General features: G+C 42.8%; 2 protein-coding genes across 3 annotated transcripts; one reads left to right on the top strand and one right to left on the bottom strand.

Annotated features, from left to right (window-relative positions):
• The first annotated feature begins 3,797 nt into the window (after window positions 1-3,797).
• On the top strand, window positions 3,798-9,281 carry LOC101773203 (uncharacterized protein At1g04910). 2 transcript variants are annotated; one of them, XM_004979209.2, is made up of 9 exons: window positions 3,798-3,859; window positions 3,958-4,099; window positions 5,096-5,177; window positions 5,280-5,356; window positions 5,470-5,558; window positions 6,711-6,834; window positions 6,949-7,232; window positions 7,431-7,560; window positions 8,280-9,281. In XM_004979209.2, exons 1-9 carry the CDS (start codon window positions 3,852-3,854, stop codon window positions 8,904-8,906), a joined length of 1,563 nt encoding a protein of 520 aa, XP_004979266.1. In that variant the 5' UTR covers window positions 3,798-3,851; the 3' UTR covers window positions 8,907-9,281. The 2 variants fall into 2 exon arrangements, with proteins under 2 accessions (XP_004979266.1, XP_022685047.1); XM_022829312.1 differs by lacking the exon at window positions 3,798-3,859 and having other exon boundaries at window positions 4,003-4,099; window positions 5,130-5,177.
• A 1,549-nt stretch (window positions 9,282-10,830) lies between these two features.
• Window positions 10,831-17,511, bottom strand: LOC101762813 (putative cyclin-dependent kinase F-2). The gene is made up of 2 exons (XM_004980425.1): window positions 17,164-17,511; window positions 10,831-12,144 (listed from the first exon to the last, which is right to left on the bottom strand). The coding sequence occupies exons 1-2, from the start codon at window positions 17,509-17,511 to the stop codon at window positions 10,831-10,833; spliced, it is 1,662 nt and encodes a 553-aa protein (XP_004980482.1).
• Window positions 17,512-22,924: the final 5,413 nt, after the last annotated feature.

Genomic DNA, 22,924 nt, shown 5'->3' with positions numbered 1-22,924 from the left:
GAATAAATTCTTAGACTAATTATTGGTTGAAAATTAAATTAGAATGTTTGAATACTGTCTGTCTTACGTTTTGAGAATGATGGAGTACCTAAACTAACACGCGATTTTGTATTATGTGTATTATGTAACTCGTCACAAGACTTGTGAAACGAAACTACATGTTTTTTGGAAAAGATAAGATAAAAGTTCAGGTTATGAGACTCTAGGATGTTACTACCTCCGGCATGACATTGGAGGCTATTATGGAAGCCTAAGAATACATGAGTGCCAATAGTTTAGATTCTTACATATTCTTCGAGAAGATAAGATAAAAGTTAAGATTAAAAACATATTAGAGGCTATTTTGGAAAGAACTCTATGACCAACGTATTGAACTCTTACATATGCACATTGGTTGCAAACATGCATCGGCGCAAGTGACAGAGTTTGGGCTAAAGAATTTTGACTTATAAAGTATTTGCAAGGACTTTTGTATTCCTAGTTGTATACATTTATGTAATCTCTATAGTCGGAATGCCAAGTCGCCTCTATATACACATGCTTATACTTATCCTTTTTTTATCAACAACACTATATTTTTTTTTCTAATTGACACAGCTAGTGCTTTAATGGTTTGTATGGAAAATTTAATCAGCATGAACAATGAACATATGGTCTCGTTCAGCAATTGTAAAGGCACGAAATGCTGACGCTTCCATTCTATCGAAGTCCAATGTCTCTGTTTACCATTCTGTCATGCAAGCAAGAGCAACACATTTATATGTTCGACGGACAGGATACGAGAGATGACTTTCAACACAGATGCTTGAATTTTTAAAGAGTAAAATACACCACTGATCCTCAAACTTGTAGTGTTGTGTCATCTCGGTCCCCAAACTTCCAAAACGCATAACCAGATCCCTAAAATTGCAAAACGCACAACTAGATCCCTAACTTGCTGATCGTAGTGTATGGGTCCTAATTCTTCATAATTTGCATTAAGATGCTTGCATGGCATGTAGGGCCCATGTGCCAGCCCGTCTCTCCACTCTCATCCCTTCCCCATCACCTCGCACGTTGTTGCGTCGGCATGGGCCATGGGCAGTGACGGAGCTCGCATTCTCCTCTCGCTCACTTTCCAATGTTGGCATCAACGTCAGACTCAAGCTGGGATTCGTCCTCCATGGGGATTTGGTTGCTCTGGCTACTGTAGTACTGCCGCTGCTGGCAGCTTGATGGCTGCTCCTTTCTGAATTAGGGAGAAGATAAACAAAGAAGGGGAATCGAAAGGAAAATTGGAATGGAGAGTGAACTAATGGTGCTAGCAATTTGGAGGTGAACATGGCTTGAGCGAGAACATAGAGAAGTGCCCTACGGGAGATGGAATTGCTGGCGTGTGGCGTCTTTCCCACTGGTGGTCGGTGGCTAGCATCATGCAGCCCGAGCACAGGAGCAAGCAGCACCAGCACGGGCATGTGCAATGTTGCTCGGCTCGGCAGAAGGCATGCATGATCTCGATACCTGTTTTGCATGCACAAAAGGAGGTCACCGGCCCCATTCCTGAGGCATCGGCGGCCCGGCGTCAGAGCTCGAGCCTATCGACAAGCCTGCGGCGCTCACAGCTTCGTGCTTGTCTTTGTCCTCGTCAACCGCGTCGTCCGCCTTATTGACCTCGCACCCTTCAAGGCTCCCGCGGGTGGGGTGTAGGTTTAGGCCATCTAGCGTCGGTCTACCTCGGGCAGTGGTCCGGCAGCGGCGGTGCCCGGCCATGAGAGAGGGGAGAGTAGAGAGATGGGGATGAGTAGGTCCTAGTCCACCTCACCATAGAGTCAACATGCCACGCGAGAAGCATAATGGAAATCATGAAGAATTAGGACCCATATACTACGATTAGCAAGTTTACATATCTGGTTGTGTGTTTTGCAAGTTTGGGGACCAGGATGACACAGAACTACAAGTTTGAGGACCGGCGGTGTACTTTACTCATTTTTAAATATAGCATTCATGTCATATGTGCCTAGAGTAACCCCTGACACCCTCTCTGTATGGTGGTGTGGCCAAAACAATTCTTATATTTAACTACCTTGTGGCATGGACCCATACCTAAATTTTTGAGGTCCCTGTGTGAAACACAAAATGCTCCCTAAGTTTGGAAATTACTAATAATTGACCAAAATGTATTTGGATTCCATTATATAACTTCATGTCTTTTTACAATACTAAGAAATACAATAGGCATTAATGCTAAAAGAGTGAAGGATAATTTTTTTCTTGTAATTGAACCTTGATACTATGATGCAAAGTTAGTATAGTAGAACTGAAGGCTGCAGCCCAAAAACTTCAACAAGACACCATCATTAATTGCTTCTTATCCTTATCGGCAGGACAACAATAGATCAGAGGGGATAGGAAATTGGAAAGTACATAAACTTAATTAGAAGGAGGATTGGAGGGAAAAAAATTTAGAAACGAGATTCCCAGGAGACATGCAATTGCCGTGCATGACCCATCAGATGGGCTTCGACCCATTGTGTTGGAATGGAGAATGTAACTGACTTTGTAGTTTTGTGAGAAGAAAATATTAAGTTTTGTGATTTTGTGAAAAGGATAAGAAAATGCACCATTCTAAATTTATTGAACTAAAAGTAATCTTTCTCTCCATGAGTACCACGTACTATACCACCGGCTGCTAACAAATCGGTCATGGATACATCTCATGGAACTATGAAGTTACTAGACAAAAAAGTTCTTTGCTGAAATCAATGAAGTACCACAATTAAATTAAACGAGGATAATCCCAACAAATAAATATCATGTTTCCATCAAATAAAGTGTATTAAGATGTACTCTATTCTTGATCTATACACCAACCAATTGATCATACTTTGGGTGGTCTAGCCTTGGGAATATGTAGTCTAATAATGTCATAGATATGCACAAGTTAGAACGGGTCTTAAAATATAGACCAAAAGATTACATGTCTTACAACAACAACAAAAAGATGAAGCAACTTATTAGTAATCAGGTCTACTACTACACTACAAAGCGGTAAATAGATATAATAAGTTGCTAAACCTTGTTTTGACTCAATCTCGAGGAAATCAGGGTTAGCTAGCTTTCGATCACTTCTTTTTCTTTGTTACAATGACTTTGCTTGCAAAATCATAGTTATATCGTTACTTATTAAAATGTGAATTAGATCCTAAATTCCTTTTGAATGAATTAGGTCCGAAATTCACAAGTATGCGTAGACATGCCCATGATTATCCTTTATTATTAAGTCATTGGAAGCACATTTAAGAGAACCTCTATGTACATGTTCACATCCATGATATGAAAAGGCTAGATAGAGATTAAGGATGTAAACGTACGAATGGATTCAATTATTCTCGGCGGTTTGCCGTTCAAACCGATGAATCGTAGTGTAGGATGTATACAACAACAAACTCCAATAAAATCAAGTTCTATCCTTACCTATATTCATTCTTTCTTAGGTTAAGTACAAACAAAAAGGTTTAAAGCCCCCGGAAATTATTGGTGGGTGTAGCCAGAGAATTTGAGTGCAGTGTACCTATCTCATTTTGAAATCAGCCAAACCAACAAATTTCACCGTAATCAATAAACAACATTTATAATCTGACCAACCAGAATCTGACACCTCAAAGGCTCAAACTAGAAAACATCCTCTTCCAGCTACGCGCAGCCGCGTCGCGCCGAACACCTGGACTGCACTGCACCGGCCCACGCACACTCCCCCGCCCCGCTCGCTCCCTCCCCCGCCCCAGATCTGAGTCCATTCGCTCCATCCCCCATTGTTAGCGCCGCGATTCCCCCCAATCCGCGCGCGCAAACCCTAACCCCGCGCGATCCCAATGCGCAGGTGAGAGCCACCCCCCGCTTCCGGCGGCGATTCCTTTTCCGGTGATTTGATTTGGTTTCCGCCGCTGATTTCGGTTGGTTTTCGAGTGGACCCTGCAGGGGCCCCGGCAGCGAGGCGTCGCTCCGCCGGCGCCGCGGGCCGGCGCGGCTCTGGGTGGCCGTGGCGGCGCTGGTGGCCGGCACCATCTGGCTCTGCTCCTCCTCCTCCGTCGGCCTGTTCGGCGCCTCGTACAGGGTCCAGGTGCGCTCGCCACGCCCGCCCGCCGCCTGCTTTTCTAGCGTGCGGTTCTCTGTTAGGGTTTGCGGTTCGCTCTGCTTGGTGTGTGGAATGATAATTGAAAGCATTGGCATGGTTGTGATGTCCCTGCTCGTTCGTGGGCAATTGTGGGTGCTCTTTACAGATGTTAGAACTTGGAGCTCCTTAGCAGGGATTAAATGCTAGATGCATGCTACATTGTGTTCGGTAGCTGCTTGAATCCCATTACTGACTGTAGATACACCTTATTAAGATGTGAGACAGGACATCTGCGTCACTCTCACTAATCACTAACTAAAGTTAAGATAAAATCAGCACAAGTTTGATCCTGTCCACCATGTCATCTTGCATCTGCATTGCTTCAGAAGTTTATAGAACGGTTAAAGACCTCGCAAAGTCTTCTTTAAGTGGATCAAATATACAGTATATGGAGTAAACTACCGGAAGTTATGGTTGTTTTGAGTGCAGTATGTCAAGGCTATCAAGGAGCTGCAGGAAACGTGACAAATATTTAACAAATGCTTTAAAAACATGATGTTCCAGCTGGTAGTTTGCATGGATTACATTTCTCAGCATGAAAATAAGGTGTGGGAATGAAACTTCCAATGCGTTTTATACTTTATTGTGGTTTGGGATGATGAAGTTAGGCATAAAACACATGTATTTGAGTTGGTAAGGAATCACCACCATCTTCTCTGTGGAATTGGTTACCAACACTTTGACCAGAACGTAATGCTAAGTGGCACTCTTGATAGTGTTGCATTTGGAAATACAATACTAAACAGATTAGGAGTAATGTTAAAGAAACAGCAAAATTTTCTTAGATATAGATTTTTGGTGTGTCACTTATCTTTTCAGTTCAGATTCATTTGCCGTATATGCATGGACTTGGAAGATAGTACTATAATGATATACATACTATGCTTACTTGAATTTTCTACCATATTATTTCTTGTACTGACATCAATGCTACTACTCAAGGATGTTGATGTAAATAAGTTGTGGAGAACTGCAGATTCAAATGGCTGGAGAGCATCTTCTGCACCACGCACGTATTGGTCTCGTAAGCTTCTCTTTGTACCCTTGCAGAAGTTACTGGTCCAGTTGCATGCCATTCCGAGTGAGGGTAAATGGTTATACTGAAATGTAATATCTTTACTTGCAGCCCCACCAACTGAATCTGAGAGCAGTGGGTACTTGCGCGTCCGGTGCAACGGTGGCTTGAACCAACAACGTAGTGCAGTATGATTCATACAAGAAACTTAGCATCTAAAGCAGCATAATTCACTGTGCAAATTTATGTTCATGGTAACATAGCTAAGAAATTTGAGATCAGTGTTGTCTTGATTTTGTAGATATGTAATGCTGTTGTTGCTGCACGAATCATGAATGCTACACTAGTGCTGCCAGAGTTAGACACAAATTCATTCTGGCATGATGAGAGGTATGTAATTTGTCTGAAATGCTTTATCATACAGGAAGATTATTGCACGTATGGCTTACCACAAACCTTGTATTCTTTGTGAATAATTCTGTTTCACCACTAGTTTTTTTAATCTCTACGAGATATAATTAGTTTGCCCACAAAGTTAACTGAGAATTTTTACAACAAACAGAAGTAATCTTATTGTGTTTGTTGAACCACATCTCTATTTGTTTCTCTAACCAAATATTCTGTATATATGTGGGATTAACATTATATATTTGACCTAATCCTCCATGTAGGCAGCCATGCCGATTAGTTTCTTATAATTATCTGTGGCCATGTGATTGGATATAATTTAGTGCTTTCTAGTGTTATTGTTTGGAAAGGTTTACACACAGAAGAAAACAACCAATTGGAAGCACTAGAAACACTGTTGATCTAAGTCTTATTCTCAGAACAGTAAACAACCACGATCTTCTACTCCGGCAGCGATCCAGAGTTCCATCTCTTGCTGGGGAGTTGGGGACGTGAACCCTTGAATACCCAGCTTTTGTTCTCTTTCCAGATGATTCACAACGTTAGCATGGCAGAGTCAATGACCTTCCAACATTGTGTAGGAAAGAGCCCTTATGTAGGAATTTATGAGAAACTTGAGTCTGACATTGCTTCAGTGTCCAGTCTGAAAGTTTACTATTGATAAAAAACTTAATATACTCTGAGTGAAAGCATGTACTGTTGACACTGCAGATAGTATCATATTATAATATCTTGTAGGAGAAGCATGTGATGCATTTACCTGCAATTGCTTAGAAATCCTTATTTTCATTTTTGTGTAATGCCATCATGAAGATGTTACTGTGCCAAGATTATAACTGTTCAGAGTTGGACTAATACATCATTGAAAGTTGAATTATTAAGTTTTGGGTAATTGATTTCCAAATAATAAGGTGATTGCACATTGTTAATGATTTACAAGCAGTATGATCTCATTCTTTATAAGATGTTTTATTCGGTAATTATGGTGAGGTTTCAGTTTCTAAATTTACATTCAGTTCACGTCATCTCTGGCTTTGTAATTATCTTCTTGGTCAACTTTCTTTATGTTGAATGATCTGCATGATCATCCGTGGTTGGTGTTTACTTATCTTCTGCATTTATATATGCACCCAGTGGTTTTGTAGGTATTTATGATGTTCCCCACTTCATCAAGACATTGAAATATGATGTTCGAATTGTTATGAGCATTCCAGAAACGACTGCAAATGGAAAGACCAAGAAGCTCAAGGCACATCAGGTGAATAAATTGAAAGCACACTGAATTCAGTTATACTATTATCGTTTCCCTATCTTTAAAAGGTCAAATTGTTAGGAGCATACTGTACTCATGGGACACTCTTTGTCATGACAGATTCGACCACCTAGAGATGCACCAGTATCTTGGTATGCAACAGTTGCTTTGGAGAAGATGAAGAAATATGGGGCTGTATATTTAACTCCATTTTCACACCGTTTGGCAGAAGATATTGATGATCCAGAGCTCCAGAGATTGAGATGCAGGGTGAATTATCACGCACTACGATTCAAGCCACATATCATGAAAACAAGCAGTGAGATAGTGACCAAGCTCCGCTCAGAAGGCCATTTCATGTCAATTCATCTTCGTTTTGAGTTGGATATGCTTGCATTTGCTGGGTATGGATTCAATTAAATTATTATTAAAAATAATCACTTAGTTCTGAATAAATTCATATATATAATCAAACAGTATCATTACGCACTGTATAGTTCATTGATCTTGACTACCATTGATAACCTGTGCATGAAACTTGATGCAGTTGCCATTACTTGCTGTGCCATTTTCTTTACCTTACACCAAAATGAAAATTGCAGGTGCATCGACATATTCAGGCCTCAAGAACAGAAAATTCTGTTGAAGTACAGGAAAGAACATTTTGCAGAAAAGATACTTATCCCCAGGGAAAGAAGGCTCATTGGAAAGTGCCCTTTAACTCCAGAAGAGGTACTGAATCTTCTTGTAGACTTTTGCTAGATGTTTCTTAAGAGCTAATGCTTGTTTTGTGTTTTCAAATCAAAAGTTAGTTGCTTTGAATGGGGTGCAAATTTAAGCTGAATACCTATTTAGGTAAACGTAGTGGTTTTGATGCTTATGGTATGGTACTTGAGTACAGTTTGGAACGTCTCTGGGTGGTTTCCCAAGAGTTTTTTACATTTTCATGTACTCACATGCATCCTAGTTCAGTTTTTTATCCGAACTCCATGGGTACATTTGTACATTTTTGCATTTACATTACATTTTCATTTTAAACAATCAACAATGGGTCATATTCTAAAATTAGCAGACATGAATACACATGCTTGTTGGATGTACTATTCTCTGTACCTTTCCTTCATGTATTGTGAACAGTTTGCCGTTCTACTTCTACCTAAGCAATCTGTGATCTACATCATTTTGTTTTCCCCGTTGATGGTTTGTGTGTATGAATGCTGTTCTAGTTTCCATGATTGGTTGAACATCATGTAACATTCTGTACTCTTAACATTAACGAATCATTTTAGTTGATACAAAATGATTATATGGAGCAAAGTTGAAAAATATATAGGTGAATATTATTTCTTACTAAAGCAGAAAAATAAGTGAAAGAGTGAAAAATCAATAACATACCTGACATTGCATAAACGACTGAAGTAATCAAAGGCTCTATTTATATTGTTGTGCAGGTAGGTCTTATTCTACGTGCTATGGGATTTGACAATACAACGCGCATTTACCTTGCTTCTGGTGAGCTCTTTGGTGGGAAACGTTTCATGAAGCCATTCAAGGCTATGTTTCCACGTCTGGAGAACCACAGCACGGTTGGACCCGGAAAGCTGGAAGAAAATACCCAAGGGCTAGCAGGATCGGCTGTTGATTACATGGTCTGTCTCCTGTCAGACATTTTTATACCCACATATGATGGCCCAAGCAACTTTGCAAACAACCTCATGGGCCACCGCCTGTACTACGGTTTCCGGACAACAATCACACCAAACAGGAAGGCCCTTGCCCCGATATTCATCGACAGGGCCCAAGGCCGTACTGCTGGCTTTGAGCAGAGGATCAGGCAGGTCATGTTCAACACACATTTCGGTGGCCCCCACAAGCGAATCCATCCAGAGTCTTTCTACACGAACTCGTGGCCAGAGTGCTTCTGCCAGACAAACACTAGGAACCATGCGGACCAGTGCCCACCTGATAACATAAATGATGTTCTAGAAAGTCAGTTCCAGAGTGAAGAAGAAATGGAAGAAGCTAGAGCAACTAATCAGACTGACTCAAGTGGCCAAGCAGAAGAGACTATGATTTAACTGAGGTAGCTAAGGATCATTGCTTGAGAACATATTGTATACTTGGGCTGGATCGTTCGATTGAGACCAGGGTGACATTTTTGGAGGAATGGATCAATTGATGGTTGGAGATCAACTATGGGCTATTCTGTTAGATTGGAGCTGTTGAGGTTGTAATTCGGGTAGGATTGAACTATAGGTAGGCCTGGGCATATAGAGTTTTGATGTAGAAAGCATTATGCATGTCTATAGTTTTCGCCTCATTGATGAGCGCAGAATGGATGTGAATTATGTGGCAACAACAAATTTCGGGAGCCTTTACATGATGCTCTCTCCGTTCCAAATTATTCCAAATTGTAAGTCATTCTAATTTTCTTGGAGAGTCAAATTATATTCCAATTTTCTTGGAGAGTCAAATCATTTTATGTTTGATCAAAATTACAAAAATTTATGGCACCGAATAGATATACTATGAAAATATATTTAATGAATAAATAAACATTTATGGCACCGAATAGATATACTATGAAAATATATTTAATGAAGAAACTAATGGTATTTATATGGTTGCATGAATATTAGTACTTTATTGTATAAATTTGGTCAAACTTAAGATATTTTGATTCTCCATGAAAATTGGAATGACTTATAATTTGGATAGCGGACTGTTTAGTTATGCTGTACCCCTTTCTTTTTGCACAAATTATTTTACTGAAAGTGCCTGTGATTGCTGGAGGGGCTATTCCTTTTTCTGCGGTGAATTGGCCTGGAACATCCTCGGTGGTTGTTTTGATTTGCTGCTGACCTTTTCTTAAAAAAATGGGTGAACGTCTTTGGTGCTCTCTGTGCAGATAGTTAATCCAAACCTGACCAAGAACTGTACTCTGTCAACACTTGTGTGCATGACGGATGTGAGGCTCAAGCTGACCAAGAACTGTACTCTGTCAACACTTCCATACATAGTTTCCAAGCGAGTGCCACAACGTGCTAGCCTGCTAGGCCAGTGTATATACTTTTTCCAATAGAAATGCTATGGTTTAAAATTAAAATCTTGGCGTCCGTTCATTTTCTTTCAATCCAAGGGTCCTGTCTGGAGAAGGTAACTGACGGGGCAGTCTGTCGTCTGCACTGTGCGACTGTCTTCCTGTGACTGCGTGATCGCTCGCGCTGCCGCGGGTGACGAGCTGGGAAGCTGCCCCGGGGCAGGCCAAGTAAGGTGTGAGATGCTAGCGTGGTGACACAGATTCTCCTTGTTCTCGCCTCCCCAATTCTCTCCTGCTTCAGCTTCGCCGTTCGTTACCGCCCCCCTCACCACTCTGCACACCACCTGTTGGAGCGGGTGGTATATGTTGCATACAGAGATGAGAAATGTGGAGTGTGAAGGCCCTGTTTTTAGTGTTCTCCTTGTCATTTTACATCCTCCCTTATTTATCTCTTGTGCAAGGGGATGCATCATGTTTAAACGAAGGTTATAGAAATTCAGAAAGAAAGCTGTACCTAGCTAGTATGAATCAAATATGTAATTTCCACAGTTTGTGTTCGAACAATTACATTGTTAAATCGCTTTGTGTGATCTGTGAACTGTGGAGTCCAATTAACACCATCGCTGCACTGTTGAATCCATTGATGCCGGGACGTGAGAGGCGATGGCCCTCGGAGTGGTTGCATGTCTCATTTGCATAACAAAATTACAAACATAACAAGCATGGTTTCAATATCGTATATAAATATATAAAGTATGGATTTCAATTCAGTTACAAGGGAGATTGGGATTGCACTTTTGCAATAACACAATCTGAAGAACAACAGAATTCTGCACCTAAACCCTATCATTTACCCACTGCATCATCAAATAAACACGCTGACGACATAGGGCAAATAATCTAGTGTACTTCAGCAACCTAACACTACAGTCATCTTCAAGTCGCTGCAGCATCATCAGTAGTCATCCGAACCACGGCATCTGCAGCGCCGCTGCGGCGGTGAGCCTGTCCTTGGGGTGGTACTGCAACAGTCCGCGAAGGACATCGAAGCCCGCCGCCGACAGCTGCTCCTCTGGCACCTTGTCCCGCAGCTTGCTCGGCGCCGCCGCCGTGATGCCCAGTGGCATCAACGACACATCGTCGGGGATCCCTAGGAGGTCGATGATATTCACCAGCTGCTTGCACAAGTCGTCTTCTGGGAAGAGCGACTGCCCGGCGACGAGCTCGGCCATAATGCACCCCAGCGCCCAAACGTCGACGGGCTTTCCACAGCCCTTCTCGCAGAGGAGCACCTCCGGCGCCATGTATCCGGGCGTGCCTTCGAGCTCCGCGTCCAGCGGCGGCGGTGCGGCGACGGACCTGGCGAGGCCGAGATCGCAGATCTTGAGCCGGCCGTCGCGCTCTCCGACGAGCACGTTCCCGGGCTTGAGGTCGCGGTGCACGATGCCGTGGGCGTGCATCGTCCCCACGCCGGCCAGCAGCTGCGCCATGGCGCGTCGCGTCTCCGACTCGCTGAACGGGAGGTTGAGGCGGCGGCGCTCGCTGATGACGTCGTAGAGGCTCCGGCCGACGAATTCCATGACGAGGTGGAGGTCCTCCGGCCCCGATCCGCCGCGGGCCACCTCCCGGAACGCCACCACGGCGGGGTTGGCGGCGCACGCCGCGAGCAGCGCGGCCTCCCGCAGGAGCGCCGCCGCCTCCCCGCCGCCTCCCTTCTCGCGCAGGCACTTGATGGCCACCACCTCGCCGGTGCGGCTGTCGCGCGCCTTCGAGACGGCGCCGAACGCCCCCTCCCCGATCGTCCTCAGGCGCTTGTACGAATCTAATCTCGCGAGTGCGGCGGCGCAGGGTGCGCTCTCCGATTTGGGCGCGGCCGGGAGCGCGCGGAGCACGCGACGACGACGGCGCAGGCGTGCGGCAAGGAGCTCGCCCTCCGTGAGGGAGGGAAGGCGCTTTCCGACAGGCGCCATGGATGAGGTGGAACTCGCGGAGGGCGCTGTTTTGGTGCGGAGATGGAGGTCGGCGGCGGCGCTGGTTTGTGCGGAGGCAGGCGGCGCTGGGCTCGTGGCGGCGGACGACGCGGGGAGAGGAGGAAGAGACAGAGGAGGCGGAGGCGAGTCGGAGCGGGATCGCTTTATTGCTGATATGTACGTGGGCCCGGGAGGCGAGGTTCGGACGATCGCTTTTCCTAGTCGGAATCGATATTCGATCGGACTGTCCGAGTCGGGCTCGTCCGCCGCGTCCTCGCGCTCCTGAACACCGGACACCACCACCGGCTGAAATTTTGATATTTCCTATTTTTTAAACTTTGATCCCATCTTTGCCTGCAATTATTTTAATTTAGAGATTTTTTTCCATTTCTCTATTTTACTCCTTTCTTTTCATTTTCTAGATGAATGGACAATAGTGCTATGGATTAAATCATTCTTTTCATTTTCTACATTAGATTTCTCCCCAAATCTAATGTATAGTAACATTGAATAGCAGAGATATTAAGGTTTGAAGGAGGAGCCTTAACTACCAGAAATTTTGAAGGGGATCATGCCATCTATATAGATTCATCAAACCCTAGTAGCACCACCGTCTTTATGTTCTTGAGTGAGCGAGGGAGAGACAAGTGAGTGAGCCAGGGAGGCACGGGAGCCTGGATTCAATGGATGTGGGCCAGTGTTTAACTGTTTATGCATTCATTTGGTTAGGAGAAAGGAAAAGGAAAAAATAAAAGAAGGGGCGGACCTAACACAAATTTTGAGTGAGGGCATACCTCAAGAATGTGTAAATTTACAAAGCTTAAACATGGTGAATATTTGTTGGTTTCCTTAACCTAAAACTTCGTGTGCCCTCACTCAGCCCTCCGTAAGTCTGCCCTGTGAAGATAGAAATGAAGAACAAATCTCTTCAACCAAAAAATTCAGAGATGTAGAGTCATATTTTGTAAAGCATGCAAATTGAGAAGTTGAAAAAACTGAGGTGCATCGGTTCGATGTAAAATATCAAAATTGCATGTCAACATGAGTGACATCATGCTATTGCATATGGCGTGACTCACCGTTCACACCGGTGTGGGAGTTTGATCACGCCAATATATATGGATGACTTATGTATTCGTCACACTATAATGTTTGGTTGATTAAAAGGGCTATTTCTTAGAAATATAGTTTGGTATTGACTATTATTAAAAAATTAGTTAAAAAGGGTTAAAATAAAAAATCCTTTGTTGGTGGTCTCACACTATAACTTGATTTACTTTCGAGCTTGGCCCAAGTACAAGTTCTGTGAAGTCCAGCTCATATAGTCATATGCTGCTATGGAGACGAGCTAGGTGGGCAGGTTGAGCCTGCGGCAAGCCCCAAACCCAGAAGAGGAGCGATGATGAAGTACACAATATGTGTGTCTTGGTTGCAAAACTTACATCATTCACGGCAAAGTAGTGTGGTTCCAGATTCCAACGATGGCCTAAATTTTACAAGTACAAAATGAAAAAAGTTCCAGCACTGTTATTACTCCATAGTGCAGTGTATAGGGAGACATTGCATTGGACATTTTTCGCGCTTATTTTGTTGCATCACTTCTGTGCAGAGCCAGGAGCAGCTCTTGCTTCACGTTTCGTGAAAAAAAAATCATGACTTATATCTTTGCAGGACCGATGATATGCAGAAGTGTTCATAGTGCATTGCTGCAGGGTCAAGAGATGAGGGAGACAATCACAATTCACAAGTTTGATGAGCTACTGCGTTTTAGCTAGCCAATCTTAGGAACAAGCAACACGAGATACAAACAGATTCAAAAGGAAAACCATCCAAGACTACAAGGGAATAAGTACATACTAAAAGGATCAAAAGGGAAAACAACTTTTGAGAATACGCAGGAGAGCTGCGCATCATTGTATTTAGAAGAAGAAAGATAGTATGTTGTTACAACGCGGGCCAATTAAGCACACGCACATGGTGCATCAACACATCGACGATTACACAATAAAACAACAACAACTAAGCAAAAGAAGCAACAGAACCGGTAGCCTCACCAAAGTTCAGCCTGACCGACCATTTAAAAGGAAAAACAACTGAGAGTACAGAAAGAAAACAACAGGTTTTGCCTTGCTAAAAAACAAACAGCCAGCATACCAAAAAGGCCACATTCACTCGCATCTCACCTGTACAACCACGAAGTGACACTCCACATAAACCTTTTCTTTTGTCTTGATTATTCCACCACCACTCAAGGAATCGTCTAGTTTGAGCTTACTATCTTCATAGCTTCCCCTGATCTTGAATACTCTACGTGATCGAGCACCATCCTTTTGCTGCATCAAAGACCTCCCTCACGTTTTGTCCAAGCAGTCTTGCGCCCCACTCCAGCAACTCCCTGTTTTGTTCTTTTTTTTTGCAACACAGACCAAGATTTCAAAAAAATGGCTTGCCTGAAAAAGATCGAAAAAGGGTCTTCAGGCATCCTATTAAAACGCAACGCGTTTCAAGTTTTTCCAAAGAGTCCAAAAACTTCCTAATCCAGTGATCACAAAGCTGTGAGGAAGGTATGGTTTAGGAGGCAATCTAAAAGCCATAGAAATTACATTCCAAACGAATTTTGCCCATGGACAATGAAAATACAAATGATCTAGTGAGTCCCTGTTATCACAAATGACGTTGATCATAACATTTCCACCCTCTTTTAAACAAAGTTATCTTTGGTTAAAATGCTCTTTTTCTATGAAATAATACAGGAACACCTTGTGTTTTCCAGGAATTTTGTTTTCTCCAGACTTATGTGGAAAACCTAAATGAAACTTTTAGTTCTGGTTAAAATCCTAATTAATTCGTTTTCATCTTACTCAAAGGCACCCTTAAGAATTCATCTTTAATGTTTTCCAAGCCTCTAAAATTTGTCCAGTCAGAGTACATGTAAATTTGATACAATCTCAGCCTTTTTCAAACAACTCAGTATTGTTTACTAAAAGAAATATTATAAAGCCCGGGATATTTCTAAGCTAAAGGTTATTTGCCTACCTTATATCATCCCAGAAACTTGCACTTTTCCATTTCCACCTTCGTAGAAGCCGAAGGTATAAAAATATTCTCTAACTTCATCACTCAAGTAAAATGAGAGTACCTCCCTTAAAGCTCATATGAATCAAAGATCATCTTTCAGATATTGTTTATACAACAATTCTTTCCATAAGCCATCCTATTTAAAATATTCCACGACTACTTACGTAACAGTTGTCGTGAATAATCACGTTTCAGGGAATTCAGTAGGAAAAGAAGTGCACAACTGACATGGGTAATGATGTAAGTTTTGTAAACAATCACACAATGGGGGATTGAGTAGGAAAAAAGTGCAAAACTAAACAGTTATTGATGCAAATTTTGTAAATAACCACACATGGGGAATTCAATAGGAAAAAAGAGGGCAATAAATATTCCAAACTAAGGATGTTAATATTTGTCACATGTTTTTTCTAGAATATGCATGAGAGCTGCGTATTTTGGTATCAAGAGATACTTGACACTTTTGACCAAAACATGCATTCCAAGGTAGTTATGTTTTGGGAAAAATATTTAAATAATGGGAATTTCTAGCTTTCAAAACTGAACTTCCCTTGTCACTAGTTGTTGAATTACTCTGGGAGGTTTACAACTTTATACATAGAAAGGGAAAGTACATAAATATACTGTTGGAAAATGTTAAGAAACTCAAATTAAACTTGCATTTCAAATTAATTGGACGATAACATGATCGAGGCAACTGCTGCAGGAACATAATATCTTCAAAATGTTTTCAACCCTTTCATCGATTATTGGACATCTAACTTCAATTATATTGTCTTAGTGTAAGCAATTGTTCCATAAGATTGCCGCCTGCCATTTCCACACGTTGAAAGATCAATCCTACATAATGGTTCTATAAAGGCAACACCAATAATGTTCAGAAGACATATCTTACCCTACAAAGTTGAAGAATGAGTTTCTCAAGAATTGGAGTGTGTCGAAGAAAGCAAAGTAGCATATGCAGGTCGGCCACCAAACACAAGCCAATGAGTAGCAAAGTTTATAGATTAATAAATGTAGGGCAGCATTTCATATGTTTTTTGAATGTAACCTGTACAAAGTGAAATGTAGCAGCAGTTAATGATTTAATCCAACGTAGCGTGATGTGATGATTCTGGATTTGAGCAAGCAAGATGAAATGAAGTGTAAGTGTATCATTTCAGCGGAGGTTTCAATTCCAAATATGTCGTGCTTCAGAAACCTCCAAGAAGAAAACAAACACCGTTTCTGCTGCCATGAGCATTACAATATATGGAGCACATGTCACTAGTGCATTCTCCAGAACAACAATTATCACAGAAGTCACAGAAATCCTCATTGTTTTCGCCAAGCTTGATAGATGCTTTTTCCAGTGAGGGCATGCTTTCAAGAATAGGAGTTACTCCAACAGAGGGGCGGATCCAGGACCCGGGCTTGGGGCTGCAGCCCAGGTCCAGCCCAGATTGTCCCCTTAGGACAGTTAAATTTCTGTGATCTTTATTGAAGAAAAAAAGGCCCAGCAGGCCCAGGTCACCCACAGACCACTATTTCAGCCCGGGGCTTAGTCATTTTCTGGGTCCGCCCTGCTCCAACATAGTCATCTAGTTGCAGTGAAACAAAAGTTTGAGCAGACATTCCGTCGAACAGATTGTGTGCGTAGTACTGAGGGGGACGGTAACGAACGGCGAAGGTGAAGCAGGACAGGAAGGGAGAGAGAAAAAGGTGAGTCTGTCACCTCTCTAGCTTTCACACTTCACTGGGCGACCCTCAGCTTTCCCCTCGCGTCACCCATGGCGGCGCGAGCTCGTAGTCGCATGAACTGAGGAAGATGACGGCTGATGGCAGCATGCACCCTTAGTCTGCTTCAGCTGTCACTAAGCAGTGGGACCCGTGGATCCAAAGAAAATGAACAGACGCCGAGATTTTATTTTGAAACCGGAAAAACTTTCTATAGGAAATGCCAGGAATACATTCCATTTGGAACAAAAACAATTCTTTGATTGAAATGGAAGAATCAAACAAAGCATTACAGAATATCAGAATCAAACTCATGAACAAACTTCAAGAGTTCCACCTGTATCATATCCACGCATACATAAGTCCCTAACAGGTTTGACTGGACGATCCAAATGATATTTATTCGCTAGCTAGCTAGCTAATTCAAATGATTGGAAAAGCTAAACTATTACAATCTTGCAACAATAGCTAGTACCTAGAGCGGATTCTTGCCACCAAGAGTTTTCCTGCATCGGCACCACTTGGCTCTACCTGATTCTCATGGCACAAGATTTTCTTGATCCGGGAGAGCTCACTTTGCATATCATAAAGCTCACCTAGATCCAGATCCTCTATCTTACCAAAAAGATACTTAGCCATCTTGGAGCTTCCCTGGATCTTCTTGGTTCGCTCGATTAATTCCTTTGTCCTCCTTTTCTCTATAGCCAAGTTTTTCTCCAACTGGAGAAGCTCATAGTGCAGATTAGTGATATTGATATTTTCTTCCTTGTTAGCATCTGACTTCATTGGCACACTCTTTGAAAGAAAAGCTTCAATGACAGGACAAGCTGCTGGGATGCTACGATCTTTGTCATCCTCGATGACCCTCCCTCCTGACATCTTTCCCAACCTTGACATCTCCAATGGAGTACACAGAACTATTACTACCAGTATGCAAGTAAGCTGTGGAATGTATTTTTTCAAAGACATGTATTTCGATGCCAAAGATGATATGCGCTATGCCGCTTATATAGAAGAAAAGGAGGTGTTTTATATGGACAGATATCTCATAGAATCCAGAATAAATACCAATTACGGCACGTTGTTGAGTGGTGGGTTGTTCTTTTGCCCAGACAAAATGGGTCCCAGTTGTCAGTGATAGGTCATTCTTTTGCGCAAATAAGATGGGGCCCAGTTGTCACCAACCAATAGAAAGCTTTTAGAATAAAATCCACATTATTAATTTCCAAAAACAAAAAATGTGTATTTGGGACCTTTCGTTTTTTTGAGGCGAACAGCAGGGGAAGCCTCTACTGGTTTTTTTCTATTATAAAGGAAAAGTATATGCAGTTTTACAAGGCCTTAGGCCCGAAGAGGAAAAGGAGGAAGAAATGTCTATCTAAAATTAGAAAACTAAGATTCCAACTCTATTTTCAGAGAGGCCCGAAGAGGAAAAGGAGGAAGAAATGTCTACCTAAAATTAGAAAACCAAGTTCCAACTCTATTTTCAGAGAGGGCTTGGCCCTGTGCTGAATAAGACCGAACTCCTCTCTGAAAATCGATTTGCTCCTCCCTAGGCAGAGCGGTACTCCATCAAAGATGACTTCATTTTGATGTTTCCTAATGGCCAAGCAAGCCACCATGAGTATTTCCCTGAAAATTTTCGAATTGAAATCTCTTCAAGCCTCAACAATCATGTCCATGCTCATCAAGCTCAAGTCCCATCTGATGTGTAAAAGGTGCCATCACCATTTTACTAAAGGTGCACGAAAAGAACATGTGCACCAAGGTTTCTTTAGTGTTGCTATCACACATGACACAGTTGTAGTCATCAAGGACTCTTCTTTTCCTTTGAAGGATGTTTCTTGTATTGAGCCTATCCCACAGTAGGAGCCAAAAGAAAAACTTGTGTCTGCCCCTACAGGACGATTTCCATTACATCAATTTGAAAACCAGACTGATATGAGCTGAACCCATCAACTGTTTGTATGCCTTCTTGGTGTTGAATTGACATGACCCCCATATGTAAGACCACTGATCTTCCAAAGATGGATTAGCTGCCAGTTCCTGTAGTAGAGGAATGAGCTCATACAAATGTATTGATGTTTATGAAATGCCCAAACAGTAGAGGGTGACTCTAGAACAAGGCACTTGTCCAAAGAGCTTCTAGGGGACTGAGTGGCTAGAATGTTGTGTCTTTGTTGAACCTATAACCCTCATATTTATAGCCTCAAGGGACGGAACCTTTTTGGGCAAAGGACCTTATACCCTCCTCGGGTGTTTAAAATATAATTAAACTTAATCACTTGCATAACATGAGCATTAGCATCTCATATGTGCATTCCGACTTCATGATTGCTAGTAGCTACTGTTCACTTGTGATATGCATCTTTTTGGAGTGTTTATGCTATATTTGCATTTAAATAATACTAAGAAGCATAAGTGTGAAATGGTGGGAAATTATACTCAAAAAATGGTTAGTGATGTTAAATAAATCACTTTTGGATCATGAACATGTTTGATTTCTGAATTAAATTTGAAATGCACTTTAAACCTTGGTTGTTTGAAAACACTTAAAAAAGCTTAAGTGTTGATTTACTCAATTTTAATAATCTTTGGGTGCTATTTAAAACTTAATTTTGTTACATACTCAACATTTATACCATAGGAAAGTTGTACTCTAATGCAGCTAGTTCAACATAAACATGTTATGGATATGAGATAATAGTGTTTAAGGGTTCAAAATTGTTGATTTGTGATCCAAATTCAGTTGCAAAGATAAAGGCTTTCACCTCTTTATATACTTCCTATAAGCCGCCGTTCGGGATATGTTGAAACAGCTGTAAATCCCCGGCGTTTGTAACCTCACCTGATATAGTGAAGATTTGCTAGCTGGCGCCCGTGGTTTTTCCTCTTCCTCCTTAGAAGTATTTTCCACGTTAAATCTTGTGTCCCCTGAGTTTGATCCGTTTATTTGCCTCTTGGTTCTAACAAAAATCGAGGTCAAAATATAGGTCAACTGACTGTTTTCACCTCACCTGCCCTGTCCTTCACCCATGGACGCACAACGTGCGGCAGATATCGAACCACCGGCAAAGCTGCACCGCTGCCACGTGCTGGCTTCCACAAGGATCGGTGCACGGCTCTACGCTGCGACGCGACATCCAGGCCGCTGGCTCCACTGCGCCCACACCGTCGACGTTAGCGCCAGCGTTGCCTCGCCTGCACTCGCCACTGTCGCGCCGTCCTCGGGCACTGCTCGCCAGAGCATGGCTGGCAGGCCCTTTCCCACGGCCCATGCCGAGACCCGCGACCTTATCCCTTCCCTAGGTTGCCAGCCTCATCTCCCCGTTCCTGCTCTCTTTCTCTCTCCTCTATTTTTCCTTTCTTCTTCCTCGAGCCAGAGAGGAACTGAGCGAGTAGTCACAACCCGCCGGCCGATTCCTCTCAACCCTCTCTGCCAGTTTCAAATCAACAGCACCCACAGCTCCTACACCTCCCCAGATCCCTCCTCCGTCACCTGTTGCCGCCGCCATGGTCCCAGGTGCTGGGGATTAGAATCCCTGTGCCCGCCATTGCCGCCACCCGCCACCACCTACTTCACCATCGATGCCTACCTTCCTGGCCTTCTTTTGCCCAACCAACCATACAAATAGAACCCCGATGAGCTCCTTATCCTCAAGCTCTCGCCAGTTCTCCGTCACCACTAAGGTTCCACGCATGTTCCTGAGGGCGTGGCCATGTGTGCGCCGGCCTTAGTCGCGGGCTAGGTTTGGGCTAGGGATTTCATGAGAAAAGAGGGGGAGAAGATGTTCTAGGGTTTAGGCAAGCCATAGGGGTAGTTTTTGGTGAGGGACGCAGAGCCCCCACGCTGGTGCCGGCGCGCCGTTGCCGCTCGCCGTGCGCTCGGGCGCGAGCCAGAGGTGGAAGAAGGGGCGAAGGGCATGGGTGAGAAAAGAATAGAAGATTAGGGGGTGTTCTGAAAATATGCTGGAGTTAAGTGTTAGGTAGAATTCGTTTCAGGGGGGTTAAGGGTAAGAGCCGAGGGCTAATTCGTAAAAGGAAGGGTAGTTTTCTTAGAAGAGAAACTTTGTAGGGACCTCGGTGTAAGGCTGTTTTAGTTGTTTTCTCTTTTAAATTGGCTGTAACTTTAGAAAGGTGTATAAAATTGTATACAAATGGTAAAAATTTAAACTAAATTTGTTAATTCCTGATGCTCAGTTCTACCTAGGAAAAATATTTGTTCATGTGAAGTCTATCTTTATGTTGCTCAATAAAATGCATGTTGTTTAACCTCCTTAAATTGGAATAAATAGCTCTAGTGCTCTAAAACTCCTGATAAATTCTCAGTAATGTACTTTAGTATTTATAGCTATTCTGAGAAGTTTGTAGCACCAAATTACTTATAGAACTCTAGTTATAATTCATTCTTCGGATCTGCAGTTTTACAATATTTGATTTTAATAAATTCTGTGGTAGTCTAATCATGCTGAAATTTTTTACACTTAGGAGTTTATGTGATTAGTGAGCTCCTGTAAATGATTCATGTTCAAATAACATAGAATGCTTCTTGAATAATTATTCTTGCGATGAGCTAGTTTGAATTATTAAAAATACTTGCTAGTGAAATTAAGATCTTGTAAATTATTTTTATGCTCGTCATCAGTAGCATGTTCACCCATAAAAATGTTGCCAGTAAAATCTTGATGGTTGCTTGTATATATCAATTGTTTAGACTCTATTACGTTATTGCTATAGGTTCATTCATAAGCATATTTTAACTGGATCTTGCTACCATCATGACATGCTAATCACTTGTTTAGTACATGGTATTCATGACATGCTGCAACCAAAGTCACTGGAATATTATTGGCTTAGTTTAGTAAATGTATGTGTCACAGGAGCAACTTTAGCTAACTCTTTTAACACCATCTTGTTTCTCTGTGTAGATAACGATATGTTTTTATGCTCTACTTTTGATTTTAAAAGTTGTATGATTGAGTTGCTGCACTTCTGAAACTTGAAGTTATGCATGTGTCATCACCTTTCCATGAATTCATAATATGCATTGTCATGTTAATAACCAGCTAGCGGATGGACTCTATGAATTATTTACTGAGGGATAAGGGGACTCACGGGTCCCCACCGATCAGGATACTAGTAGACCCTAACAAGTGGGCCCGCCTGACCATACCGTGTAGGCCAAGGCATGAAAATGTGAGAAGCACAAGCTAGAAGGCCAAGCGAACGGATTCTGCCCAGATATCACGGAATACTTGTTGTAAACCGATTTAGATTGCTTTCCATGTAACAACCAACTAGGATTACATCCTATCTAAATTGTAACCCTAGGTCATCAGCCTATATGAGGCGGCTAGGGGCACCCCTCCGAAGGCACATTAACTCTTCACACCTGCAATCAGCAATACAATCAACCAGAACATAGGACGTAGGGTATTACTCTTCGGAGACTTGAACCTATCTAAACCTTGCGTCTCTGTGTTACCATTTGAGTTCTTGATCTTGCGATCTCCCCTGCCTACAAATCTACCACCTGGGTAACCCCCTGGTGGACTGTCGGTCACTAAATCTGACAGTTGGCGTGCCAGGTAGGGGTGATCATATGATCCTCCCAAGCGAGCTCGATGGCATCCCACCCTGACGTCATCTTTCCCAATAGCATGAAGGACTTTCTCACCAATCCGATCTAGCTTCGCTTCGGGAGCATGCTAGTGGACTCCGACTCCACCGCCTCCTTGGCCGACTCGGCGTCCACCACTAGCTCAGCATCTGCTGGATTTGCTTCGATGGAGCAAGGTCTTCACCCGAAGATCATCACGCCGCTTGCCTAGCAGGTCGGCAATCTCTCTCTCTCTCTCGGAGAGTATCCCACACATCCTCACGGCAACCCGCCCACCCACGCCCTCCAAACTAATCGCAAGTGCATAAACCTCTCCGAGGTGGCACTACGCCCTGGAAGGTCGGTGCAGGGCTCTCCCCACCCCCCCTTTGGCATCAAGAACTCGACTACCATGTTTTTTGCAAAACTTGGGCAGTCTTTCCAGATCCAATCTCACGACCCACCTGAACCCACCCAGTTTCCGAACTACGATGAGTTCCAGATCCCTCGCTTCACCCTAACCCCAAACCCTTACGGCGAGGATGACGATGGAAGCTCCACATCACTAGATCGGGAAGTCTTCACTGTCTCTGCCGATGAACCTCCTCGTGATGGCAAAACTTCCTCCCAGGAGGAAGGACGCAATGAGAGGAATCGAGACCGTGGCAGGTGCCGCCAACAGGATCGAGCCGA

This window comes from Setaria italica, chromosome VIII (genome assembly GCF_000263155.2).
Source record: "Setaria italica strain Yugu1 chromosome VIII, Setaria_italica_v2.0, whole genome shotgun sequence".
NCBI lineage: Eukaryota > Viridiplantae > Streptophyta > Magnoliopsida > Poales > Poaceae > Setaria > Setaria italica.
This window is presented reverse-complemented; position numbering and strand designations above follow the sequence as displayed.

Bases quoted from the DNA above. Each gene is read 5' to 3' on its own strand.
- LOC101773203 (XM_004979209.2), top strand. The intron at 4,100-5,095 runs GTGCGCTCGCCA...CTACTACTCAAG, and splicing joins GCGCCTCGTACAGGGTCCAG to GATGTTGATGTAAATAAGTT. The intron at 5,178-5,279 runs GTAAGCTTCTCT...CTTTACTTGCAG, and splicing joins ACCACGCACGTATTGGTCTC to CCCCACCAACTGAATCTGAG.
- LOC101762813 (XM_004980425.1), bottom strand. From the start codon at position 17,511: ATGTCAGGAGGGAGGGTCATCGAGGATGACAAAGATCGTAGCATCCCA. The intron at 12,145-17,163 runs GTAGAGCCAAGT...TCAAAATTTCAG, and splicing joins TCTTGTGCCATGAGAATCAG to CCGGTGGTGGTGTCCGGTGT.